This window comes from Chiloscyllium punctatum, chromosome 6 (genome assembly GCF_047496795.1).
Source record: "Chiloscyllium punctatum isolate Juve2018m chromosome 6, sChiPun1.3, whole genome shotgun sequence".
In the NCBI taxonomy this organism is placed as follows: Eukaryota; Metazoa; Chordata; class Chondrichthyes; order Orectolobiformes; family Hemiscylliidae; genus Chiloscyllium; species Chiloscyllium punctatum.
In genome coordinates, this window is record NC_092744.1 from 41,682,571 (window position 1) to 41,695,870 (window position 13,300).

Consider the following 13,300-nt stretch of genomic DNA (forward strand, 5'->3'; position numbering starts at 1 on the left):
AGTTTCATCACGACAATTTTCAGAAACACCTCTCTGCAATTATGTTTTTCTTCCTCCTCACCCAGCAGCTAGGTATCTACTTACTTGTCATGGTGCAAGATTTAATTTGTGGGATATGGGTGTCATTGGCTAAGCCGACATTTACTGTCCATCCTTAATTGACCAGAAGCAGTTAGTTACATATGCCAAACATACTGGTGTTGAATGGCGTCACATGATGGCCAGACCAGGTTAGAACGACAGATTTCTTTCTTTCAAAGACATCTGGGAACGAATAGGTTTTTTTATGACAACCCAAACGTGGTTACAGTAAAGATACACCAAGATATCTTTGTGGTGGAAATAGGGACCTTGACTTAAACAGGAAACTTTAGATGTTAACTGTGGTCTTACTGAAGGCAAGGCAAACAATATTTTAATGACTGAAATTTAAAAAAAATGGCAATATTGTTTACTTCCTAAATGTGGGTGAAAAGCTCAGCTTGCTGTTGAGAGGTACTGAATGTAAAGACCAAGAGATTTTAGTTGCTTTTGTGTTGCTGACATGAAAACTGGTAATGAACATACTTTTAATTGCCTGTACCGGAACCAGTCCCTGGACTGATGATGTTTAATCATGTACTTTTCATCTTGATAATCTAATTATTTTTACATGAAGAAAGCATCCAAACCTTAATTTACATATCATTCCTTAGTTTACCTATGTTACTTGTCTGATGTGATTTGCAGATTTACAAAGTCCATAATTTTGTCAGAGACAAACTATAAATTTTAGATATTAACCCAGGTTGAAATAACATCTACAAAATTCAGATTTTCTTTTCTGGTTTAACATGCTAAATTTAGCTTGAGCAATGTTTTATGTATCTTGACCCTACATTTCTGATTGTAGGGAATTTGTGCATTTTCTGTTCCAGTGGCAAAATGTCTTTTAGTGGGGTAAGCTTAACAAAATGGGAAAGGTTTTACCATCAGAACCACACTGGTCAATTCAAACAGTTCCATCAATTAAAAGATTGCCAAAGTATTTTTTTGAAAAGAATTCAACAGTAAGGAACGCTCAAGGGGAAAAGCCTCACATTATATATCTTTATGTATCCCCAGGTTTTTACAGCAGCTTATGTGGCTGCAGTGGATATTCTTCAGTTTATATTAATCCTGTTTCCTGTGTGCGGTTCAAGATCCAGATCAAAAACAGGTAGAAACATTGTCAGGTTCAAACGCATTATATTCCCTGCATCAATTAAGCAATCCTTTTTTTCTAATAATTATGTGATAATAGATATTTCATTATGTATATCAATTGTTGGTGGTTATAACATTTTCTCCCAGTTATGTATTTTATTGAGCACAATAAAGATCACTTTACCCGTCCCCACTGGCTCTGCAAGAAGCTACAGCTTCTCTGTCATTTTTTTTTACCCCTTTTCCAAACTGTTTGTTTTTTTGAATACCTCCACTGAACTCTTCTTGACTTTGTATTCTGCAATGAAAGTAGAGCTAGTTACTCTAATCTGTGAATCCTTAATGTTCTTTTCCTAACTTGTCCTCAAGATTCTAAAGTTTTGTACGTTTTTAAGGTTTGAGCATCTTTCATACTCACTCACATTTGCAAAAGGTCATTTCAACTTATGTTGCATTTCTGGCTCCTTCATACAATTTTGCCAGTGGTGTTCTGCAGTGATCTGATCTGGGACCTCAGCTGTTTGTGATTTTTATAAATGACTTGGATGAGGAAATGGAAGGGTGGGTTAGTAAGTTTGCCGTTGACATGAAGGTTGGTGGAGTTGTGTATAGTGTGGAGGCCTGTGGTAGGTTGCAACAGGATATTAACAGTATGTAGAGCAGGGCTGAGAAATGGCAGATGTAGTCCAACTTGGAAAATTGTGAAGTCATTCACTTTTGAAGGTGGAATTTGAATGCAGATTACAGGGTTAAAGATAGGATTCTTTGCAGTGTGAAGGAACACCGGGATCTTGGGGTCCACATATAGATCCGCGTCCAAAGTTGCCATCCATGTTGATAGGGTTGTTAAGAAGGCAATGGTGTGTTGGCTTTCATTAGTAGGGGGATTGAGTTTAAGAGCCGTTAGGTTATGTTGCAGTTCTATAAAGCCCTGGTTAGACCACACTTGGAATATTGTGTTCAGTTCTAGTTGCCTCATTATAGGAAGGACGTGGAAACTTTAGAGAGGGTCCAGAGGCGATTTACTAGGATGCTGCCTGGATTGGAGGGTATGTCTTATGAAGAAAGGTTGAGGAAGCTAGGGCTTTTCTCATTGGAGAGATGACTTGATATAGGTGTATAAGATGATGAGAGGCAGAGACTTGTTCTCAGGATGAAAATGGCTGTCATGAGGGGTCATAATTTTAAGGTAATTGCAGGAAGCTTTGGTGAGTTATCAGAGGTTGGTTCTTCACACAGAGAGCGGTGGATGCCAGCAGTGTTAGTAGAGTCAGATACATTAGGGACATCTAAGTGACTTTTGGATAGGCACATGGATGATAGTAAAATGAAAGGATAAAAGATCAGCACAACATCAAGGATCTTGGGGTCTATGTATGTAGAGCTGAAAATGTGTTACTGGAAAAGCACAGCAGGTCAGGCAGCATTTAAGGAGCAGGAGAATCGACATTTTGGGCATGAGCCCTTCTTCAGGGAGAAGAATGTAGAACCCAATATCCCTCTGTTCCTCCACACAGCCAAGAATCCTGCCTTTAACCCTGTAATCTGCATTCCAAAGTGAATTTGACCTTCCAAAATGAATCACTTCACACTTTTTTCCAGGTTGAACTCCATCTGCCATTTCTCAGCACGTACTATGCTGTACTGTTCTATGTTCTTGTTCTAAATTCTCATTTGATTGATAAACTGTAGATGAGTTGGCTAGTTATTTGGTTTGCGATGTACTTTTTTTTTATTCATTCACAAGATGAAGGCATCGCTGGCGAGGTCAGCATTTATTGCCTATTCCTAATTCCCCACAGGACAATTAAAAATCAAGCATATTACTGTGGGTCACATGTAGGCCAGACCAGGTAAGGATGGCAGTTATCTTTCCTAAGGGACATTGTGAACCAGATAGGTTTTTCCTGACCATTGACAATGGGTTTGTGATCATATTAGACTTCTAATTCCAGATTTTAAAAATTGAATTCAATTTCCAGCATCTGCTGTGGCAGTATTTGAGCCTAGGTGCCCAGAATTACTGGAATAACTGTCCAGTAATAATACAATTAGGTCATCACCTCTCCACTTGGTGCAAACAATAAGAGTTCAATTCTGCACAAGCTGAGATTACCATGAACAGCTCTTCTTTTCACGATCTTTCCTAGGCTGAGATATGGTAGCCCTTGGCTTAAATTATCACCAACCATCTCTCTCTTTAATGACAGACTAACCTTATGGTTTGGTAGAGAGAAAGACTTTACCTGTAAGTAGGTTTCATTCATTGGAAGATTATAATTCATGTGTATACTGATTTTTTAAAAAAATAGAGGATGGATCAACAGACAGGTTTATTATGGGGATTCAGCAATTATCATTATTCACATCAATTGTTGAACTCCAACAATGTTACTGATTGGTCATTTGTTGCTTTATGCCCTGTCACCTTGATGGCTATTAAGCTTGTGTATGTAATTGTGTTGGTATGAGTCTCCAGTTCATGCTTATTGATGTTAATATTCTGCATACACTTTTTGTTTGGTAGTATCTTACTATAACCTCCTCAGTACACCCCTGGAATCAAATTTCCTGCTTTTCCGAGTCCATGTCCTCTGACACTGCATACCATATCTTGGAAGGCAGGTCAGTTTTGCAGTTGGTGCAGCGAACTATGTTTCCCATAATGCTTACTTGATCTGAGTTTTATTTACTGCATTAATACTGCTGGTTTGACCCCTTGCTTGCAGGTGGTGTTATCCAGCCACATATATCTTCTCATTTTCTGCCATCTTCTAGAAGTGTGCTGATATTGTAACTTCTTTTGTTTATCTCTGGAAGCTTTGATCATCAGCATCTGATAAATTATGGTTCTGGCTGTCCCATAAATCATGTGCTTACTGTTCTGCAAAGTACTGTCTGTAGGGGGACTTAGTGCTTAGGATTTCAATGCATATAAAACCTCTGTATTGCACCAAATCCTGTCAGCTCCAATGGTCTCTGGTATTTCTGTTGTCACCTTTTTGTTTCTGGTGCCTTCATACAAACTCATCACTCTTATGCACTGGATGATCAATTTTATGCAAATTCAATTTATTTGAAGGCTCCAATGGATGGATACATACATTGATACATACACATATACATTACAGGATCGCTCCACTCTGGGAAATCAGCAAAGCTATTGCAGCAATATAAATGATTCCAGGTCTCTCATCACTTTACAGGCTGGTTTCTTGACAAGAACTACTGTTGTTCCAAATAAATAAGTTCCAGCCATAGGTAAACACAACTAGGAGCTATCAACATATAACTCACTTTACTAGTTGAAATTCAAACCCATTTTTAAAACCCCTACAAACCCAGACAAACAAAAAGAAATTGGTGCAATGGATAGAGGGAGAAAAATTCTGGGAAGCAAGTTCAACAACACTAATCCACAGAGTTCAATGAGATGTTCCTTTTGCTTCCCAAGTCCTTCAATTTTTGAATCTCCTTTCTCCAGGTTCTTTAACTTTTGTAGGAGGAACAGGGCCATTGGTACACTAATTACAAACACATTCATTTACTAGTGAAAGGCAATAGCATACAGCAACTTGTAGGAGGAGATGATTTTATTTTCAGGTGTCAATGACTTTTACAGCAGAGATAGAAACACAGATCCTGTTGTTCAAGCCAGAGGCTTGTTCCACTCTATAAACTCCCAAGATTCTCACCTGGCTAGGAGTCAGTCAGAGAGCTGAGATCATGCTGATGACCTTCAACTCCACAACTGGTCACTGTTACACAAACCAATCAGCTGCCTATTGCTGGTTGAATCTTGCTCTGAACACATATTTGGTGATATGGTGTCTTATCTCCCTTCCCCACTGCTTGCAAAGCAACTGTATGAATACAACTCTTGGTGATCCAGTAACATGTTTTCAGATGTGCAGCAATTCCTTCCCCAGTCCTTCATTGTAAAAAATAGCCCTTTTTGCATTTTAGTTTTCGATGAACAATGTAGAAACTAAAATGATTTGGTTTTTATATTGGTCTGTTAGAATTGTCCGATAGTTATTTTAGAAGTTAAGCATTGTGAACCGCTGGTGCTCCCCATCCTGTAGCAGCAATGTAATTTCCTGACAGTGGGCAAAAATGTAGAAGGAAAGAACTTTTAAACGATTTCAGGGCAAAACTAATTTTGGGAAGTTCCTTTCTAACACAAAGGTGCTCAAAATGAGCCCCAGGAGAAGATGGTAAGCACTTGGTATGTCATCCAAAACTCTGCGTACCTTCTATATTCTTTAAGAAAGAATGTACTTGTGCACATCAAGGTTGGCATACTGTTTGTCATTTATAAACAGGTCGGCCAAGACAGAGGAATAAAAGAAGAACAAGTGCCATGTTCATGGCTTGCTTACCTTTCGCAATGGGCACAAGTTACTACTTCTGGGCTTCTCCTGTTCCTCAAATGGATATTCGTGGACCAAGAAGGAGACTGCTTACCACATTACTTCAGGTAAAATAGTACTAACGTGGTCTGTTGGCTGTTCATTTAACCTAAACAAAACTCATCTGGACAAATTACAGAATCAGAGGAAAGGCTTTTTTCAATTAAAGTCTTTCATTTCAACCTTGAGTCCCCAGTTATTAACCTGATTGAAGTTCATCAGCATTTGAAAATACAACTGAATCGCTTCAATTGTTGTTCAGGGTATTCAATTATCTGACCATCCTTGGCCATTTATGTAATTGTTTGGGGGGGGGGGGGGCAGGGGCAGCGTTGTTAATAGTTCAAATTAAGTAATTGGAATGTGACAATGGCAGTCTAACTGCCAAACCATAAAGATCAGACATTCCCACTGGGGTGGGGGTAAGGGAGAGTGGACATGCTAACAGTAATATAACAAGTAAAGCTAAAAGAAAGGGAAGGAATGCGATCATTTAAGTATCAACATCTTTTTTCCCCTAGCATTCCACTTCCCCTCCACAAAGACTGTATAAATGCTGCTCCCTCCACACTTCATGTCAGTTCTGATGAAAAGTCATTTAGACTTGGAACGTCAGCTTGCTTTCTGTCCATGGATGTTGCTTGACCCACTGTGATTTCCAACACTTTTTTTGTTTTCAGGACAGATTCCAGCACCTACAGTAATTTACTCCTACGTCTAGTTTTCATGAAACTGCTCAGGGATCTGGGTGGGCTCCAGATTATTCAAGGCTTTTCCAAATGTTATCTCTGTTCGCATTGTTGAATGTCTTGGTGAAATCTATAAAAGTGACGTACAGGCCTCTGTTTTGCTCACAATATTTTTCTTGTATTTGCCAAAGTACCATGTTAGAGTGGCTTTAACTGTTGTGAAACCACACTGGCTCTTTGGAAAGCTTTCTTCTTCTGAGATGGAAGATCCAAGCCAATGCAGAAATATTAAAGCTAGGATCTTCCTAATGGTGGAAAGGATAATGCAATGTGCAACAGGCACTGAAGAATGTTTCAAAATACTCTGAATAGAGATTCAGGACTGACTCATTGTCAGTGTGTACAGTGCTTTTCATTTGCAATGCTTGTTCATTGATTTTGAAGTTTCTACAAGCTCTTACATCAGCAGTATTGAAGTACAGTTGAAGTTTTTTCTTAAGTATGATGCATCGGTCATTTTGGATATTCCACATTTTAACAGTTAAGTGTGCTGTATACTTGACACTCAGCTGCCATTCTCTCTTGGCTGGCTGGCTAAGCCAGTTGATGAGCTAATCTTTTTATTGCTTTTAGATCTTAGATTTCTTAATCATTTTCATCAATCCAGCCCCTGTTCTTTATGGTGCCAAATCAAAAGATCTCATTTGAGGTATCCCAGCTTTGCATGTTCCCAGAGTTCTTCTTTAGTGCAGTTAGCAGTTGTTGTGGAAGAATTACTCAATGTTCCATAAAAAGTTACCAGGAGACACAAAATCTTTCACGAAATTAAACTTTAATCTTGCAAAATCAAAGCTGTGGCAGCCAGAGAAATGTCTTCCCTGACTGTCCGCAAGCTCTTTGTTCTCCTCCAGTTTATACAATTTATTGGTCCCACGTTTATCAGATAACATTACCATAGCTAATCATCCTGGCTTGGTTTGTCTTTCTAAACTAATCATCGTCTGCCACACTGGTTCCCTCCATCACACCTAACCTATCATTACAACACCATCATCTTTGGCTTTAGCTCATCTCCCAGTGATTTAACTAACCTATCACAATGCACTACCATTAACTGTTACTGGAGCCCTGCAACATGATGCCAGGCATCCATTGCAACAATAAGTTAACTACATTACTGCCATAATAACTTCCATACAGTGAGATGTGTGTTCCAGTCTGGTCTAAGATTGCTTGATGATGTTTGCATGCTGCTGAACTGTTATTTCTTTTATGGGTTTCCTCTAGGTCTGTTCATGGACGTGGAATTAAAATAGAAACTCAGTTTGAATGAATGAGCCAGTGATCTGTATGACAGTCAGCACTGGATGTGATTCTAATATGTCCAATTGCCAACCAATCAGTCCTCTCCACTCTCACAGAATAATTGTTGGTTTTACACTTAAATTAGGATTCTAGTAAATTGTCATAGAGCCACAGAACAAGGAAACAGATCCTTCAATCCAACTCTTCCCCACGGACCAGCCATCCCAATTTCATCTAATCCCATTTGCCAGCACTTGTCCTATATCCCTCTCAACCTTTCCTATTCATATACCCATCCAGATGCTTTTTAAATGTTGTAATTATATTCGCCTCCACCACTTCCTTTGGCAGCTTGTTCCAGACATGCACTTTCAAGGAACTATGCATTTGCACCCCTAGATCTCTTTGTTTAGCAATACTCCCCAGAACAAAGAGCTTAAGTCCTGCCCTCATTGGCCATACCAAAATGTAGCATCACATTTATTTAAATTGAGCTCCTTCTGCCACTCTTTGGCCCATTGGCCATCTGCTCAAGGTCCCATTGTATTCAGAAATAACCTTTCTTACTGTCCATTGACTATCTAACTTACTAACCCTACCTCCTATATTCACTGTAGAAAGCATGACAAGTTATCACAAATAGCAATATGATAATGACCAGAAAATCTGTGTCTCAAGACTGAAGGATTGGGCAGTGCATGAGGCAGAACAGTGCCTGAGAGTTTTTGCATTCACTCAAACAGATTAATGGGGCTTGTTCTAACACTGGATCCAAAGTGCAGCACTTCTGCTGAACTGGAGATGTCTGCTTTAATCTTTCTGCTGAAGCTCTGATGAGAGTCTTGAACACTAGACCTTGCACCTCAGAGATAGGACTGTTACCAATGGGAAGCCATGGCCTGATGAGTGCAAGGCAAAGAGCTGCAATAAAATGTATTTTCTCATCAATGCTTGATTTCTGTAAAAAATGATTCCTAAATGACTAAAAGTAACCTACCTTACACTTGTCTATTCACAAGTTCGTTATGCTGATTTATGATTCAGAAAAATGTGTTTCCACTGGTTCTGATTAGAAGACATATATCTGAAACTATTACCAAAATATTAAGGGAAAGAGCAATTGACTTTTTTTTGTAGAGGATTGTTAGGACATGGATTCCTTTCCAGAATTAGTGATGGAAACAACATGCATAATTTGTTTTAACAAAGAAAGTGGATAAATACTTTGGGGAAAAAAACACATTCTGTAAAGGTATGGGAAAAGAACAGTAGAGTGGGGCTAAATGAGTTGCTTTTTTAGAACTGATGAACATGATGGAATTTCATGTTACAGAGAAGCTCCTTTTTTTGTGGCTTGATTTAATATAGTCTTACCTGTACCAATTGTTGCACTAGTTGAGCATAATTTACCTTATGTTTCCCTCTTTTGCTAAACAATAGAGAGTTGCAAGTAGTGTTTCTGTTCGATAAGAAAAAAGTCAACAAGAAATGCCTGTGCTCAAACAGACCTTCATGTCCATAATTGGATTACTCTAAAAATTTACACGAAGTACTATTAGCTTCTTCTCTCCATGGTAGTTTCTTATAGCTAGTGTAATATCCTGGACTTTGGCTTCTTGCATTCACGAGATTTATGACCATGTTCATATTAATGATCTCTCTGGCTTTATTCTTTATGTGTTACGTCTTCTAGTTAATATTTCTTCAAGAGACACTGTATGTCAATATGCCTTTAAGAGATGTTCTGTTGATATCATCACTTCCTAACGCATGACCTAAGTTTAAAAATATTTTGTTCTGTCTTAACCCAAATCACTCGAAGCATAAAACCATAAGAAATAAGAATAGGAGGAGGCCGTCCAGCCCCTCGAGCCTGCTCCGCCATTCAGTAAGTCACGGCTAAGCTGACATTTCTCGCATCCACTTTCCAACCCTTTCTCTCTCACCCTTGATTCCCCTACTATCTCAGCATTGGATATGCACAAGGACTCTGCCCCTCCAGCACTTTGTGGCAAAGAGTTCCAAAGATTCTCAACCCTCAGGAAAGAAATTCCCCCTCATCTCAGTATTAAGTTGGCACCCCTTAATTATGAAACTATGCTGTCTGGTCCTAGACTCTCCCATGAGGGGGAAATATCCGCTCAGCATTTATCATGTCACGCCTCTGATGAATCTTATATGATTCAATGAGATAATCTCTCACTTTTCTAAACTCCAGTGACTAGAGTACCTGTTTGAACTTGGCTCAAAGACAATTCCTCCATTCCAGGGATCATCCTAGAGAACCTTCTCTGAACTGCCTTCAATGAAGAGATAATTTTTCTTAAATAAAGGGACCAAAATTTCTCACAGTGCTCCAGATGTGGTCTTACCAACACCTTGTACAGTTGCAGTATGGCTTCCCTATTCCTATACTCAAACCCCCTTTGAAATACAGGCCAACATTCCTCTAGCATTCCTGATTACCTGCTGTACCTGTGTGCTGACTTTGTGTTTCATGCACAAGTACTCACCAGTCTCTTTTGTCTTGCAGCTTTCTGCAGTGTTTCTCCATTCAAATAATATTTTGTCCCATTTAAATGATATTCTTGTTCTTTTGTTCTCCCTTCCAAAATGAACAGCTTCGCATTTTGCCATATTATACTCCATTTACCACTTTTTAACCAATTACTTAACCTATCAATATCTCTCTGTAAACTGTTAAAAATCACATAACGCCAGGTTATAGTCCAACAGGTTTATCTGGAAGCACTAGCCTTCAGTGTGCCACTCCTTCATCAGGCGGCGCTCCGAAAGCTAGTGCTTCCAATTAAACCTGTTGGACTATAACCTGGTGTTGTGTGATTTTTAAGTTTGTACACCCCAGTCCAACACCGGTATTTCCAAATCATCTCTGTAAACAGTTTATATCCCCCTCACAACTGGCATTTCTCTGTATTATAGTGTTGGCCGCAAGTTTAGCTACAGCACATTCACTTCCTTCAAGTTATTAATGTATATTGTAAGTAGTTGCAGTTCCAGCACTGATCCCTGTGGAGTTCCACTGGTTATGGGTCACCAACCTGAAAAGGATTCCTTTATCCCCACTTGCTGTTTCCTGCCCATAAGCCAATTTTCTAGCCATGCCAACGTACTACTTCCAACACTATGGTTACTTATTACTGAACCTTTTGTAAGATACCTTGTCTTCCAGAACACATTTACTGGTTCCTCTCTATCTGCTCTGGCTGACACTTCCTTGAAAACCTCTAATAAATTGGTCAGACATGACACATGTCTGAAAGCATTCCTATTTTTGTAATCTACTAGCCTAATGTTAACTTATGCACTTCACACCCTCTGAATGGAATGTTTGTACAAAATAGCTAGTTGTAATAAATTACTAATTGGATTCTTCAGTACCAAAATATCTGCAGGACTCTCATATAAATCTCTCATTGGTATTATGTAGAAAGTAAGTTACCTTCCCAAGCAAGAGTGGAAAAAATTCCTATCTCTAGATCATAATAATGCTAATCAAGGCTTCCGAAAGTACTACTAGATTTATGATAATATCAAAGATGTGATCTGACTTTTCTTTGCCAAGCTTCACATTGTTTGCTTTGAATCTGATACTATACACACCTAGGCATGAGTTTTTTTAATCCATTGTTTGCTATACCTTTGCCATATATGCAAATCATTAACGTTTCGCAGACAAGGCATTTCTTGGTGCTTCCTGAAATCTCTTCCTTTATGTTAATGTTAGCAGGTGGCAAACCTTGGGAAAATTTCAGTAACATTTGGTTACGACATGGTCATCATCTATGACTCCATTCACTCTTTCAAACTTTCTTGTTTTTATAGGATAACACAGAAATCATTGGCTATGCATTGGGGGTGATTGCAGTTTTTATTGCCTGGACATCAAAGTTTCCGCTAATTTTAAAGGCAGTAAGTAATAAAAGGCCCAGTTACCAATTGTGGAGCAATTAAATTTGGGAACACTTAAGAAGTTAGAATTAAAGGTCCATGTCAGATGTTTGCAGGGTTCTGAGGACAGATATCATGGAGATAGGAAGAGGTGAGTGAAAGAAATACCATGGCATTTCAAATTTTTAGTTAATGTATTACTTGAATGTTTGCATAAAACTCTGGTTATGAAGTGATTCCAAATGTGCTGGAGCTGATGGCTGTGGTAAAAACAGTTTTTATCCTCCATTGTGGCTTTCTTTCTAGCTTCAAGTGGGCAGAGTGAAGGTAATTTACTCATTTGTTCATTTGGCTGTTGGAAAAAGATTTCTGTGTCAGTGTTTAGAATTATCTTGTTGCATCCAGTTTCAGTGAGAGAAGGACTCACCTCCTTTGTACCCAAAAGCTACATAAGTCAAAGTGGTTTGAGCTATGAGCTCTGAGATGGGAGATTCATTGTGATTGGATTGACCACCCATTATAATATCCCCGATTTTTTTTCTATTGAACAACAATAGCAACGTGTTGCTAGTATAGTATATAGCACCATTTTACACATTGAAATGTCCCAAAGCAATGCCGGGGTCTATTGTAAAACAACATTTGACACTGAGCCACATATTAAAAAAAAAGGTCTTATGACTAAAGGCTTGTTCAAAGAATGGATGTAAAAAACATCTTAAAGAGAGGCCGAGTGTTTTACAGTGAATTCCAGTGCTTATGGTCTTAGCAGCTGAAGGCACAGCCCAAAATTATGGAGTAATTAAATTCGGGAATACAGAAGAAGCTGGAATTAGAGGGCTCACGTGAGATATTTGGAAGGTTATTGGGTTTACATAGATCATGGAGATGGGGAGACATGAGGCCAGAGGGGGATTTAAAAAACGGGAGAAGAATTTTAAAATTGTTGTATTATCTAACTCTGAGTCACTGTACTGTCAGACTGTAGAATTTTAGTTGGATGACCTTAGGTTTTCAGATCATTGTAATTGGGAGGCTACCAGCATTAAATTGAAATAGTCAAATCACAAGAAATAGATCTTGAAGCATTTTAAAGTTATTAATTTTGTTTTTCTATTTTACAGTCTCGGGGCAAGATTGATTGTATTCTCGAGAAATGGGCTCTAATACTTTCAATTTTGGGAGGTTTACTATATGCTGCAGCCACTCTGGCACATGAGAAAACTCCCGAGTTTATCCTGCAAGCTTTACCATGGCTGCTTATCTTTCTTGGTGGTGCAGCTATAGATCTTTCTGTATCCTTTTTCAAATAGTAGGTATTGTTTCTTAAGATCCAGGAAAGTAACTGAGGATGCATTCTGAGAAATAGATTTGTTGCAACTTCTGGATTTGATCATTTTTGGTTTAACACAATAATATGAAGCTTTGATTAGCTAAAATTCCAATGTTATTTGATTTTTATTCTTTCAAATAGTTGGTCATATTTTAAATGTCCTACAAGACCAAATTATGCCATGTTTTAACCTTGACTTTTGCTTAAGTTCCTTTCAGAAACAAATCAATTGTGTGGCCATCTACTGTGACATAGATTCACTTATGACAAGTAAGTGAATCTGCCAGTGAGCTCATTTCTGCAACCAACAGCTTTTCATTTTGTAAATGTCAAAAGCTGTAAATAAGACCACGACACCTAGTGCATTAAGTTACAGAAACTAGTAAATTGAAAATGTCCTTATACCCAAGGAGAATGTCATTGGAAAAAAATATTGCAATTTGGGTTCCAAATTTATCTAAATA

General features: G+C 38.5%; 1 protein-coding gene and 1 long non-coding RNA gene across 3 annotated transcripts in view; one reads left to right on the forward strand and one right to left on the reverse strand.

The window, feature by feature from the left end:
• Positions 1–13,300, reverse strand: part of LOC140478913 (uncharacterized) — an 88,656-nt gene that overhangs the window by 46,900 nt on the left and 28,456 nt on the right. The window lies entirely within an intron of this gene.
• The window catches only part of tmem44 (transmembrane protein 44), a 55,711-nt gene that overhangs the window by 23,405 nt on the left and 19,006 nt on the right, over positions 1–13,300 (forward strand). For both annotated transcript variants that reach the window (XM_072572537.1, XM_072572536.1), the window contains exons 3-6: positions 1,105–1,198; positions 5,511–5,665; positions 11,438–11,524; positions 12,628–12,798. In XM_072572537.1, coding sequence (XP_072428638.1) covers positions 1,105–1,198; positions 5,511–5,665; positions 11,438–11,524; positions 12,628–12,798 — 507 coding nt within the window. The remainder of the gene's footprint in view (positions 1–1,104; positions 1,199–5,510; positions 5,666–11,437; positions 11,525–12,627; positions 12,799–13,300) is intronic.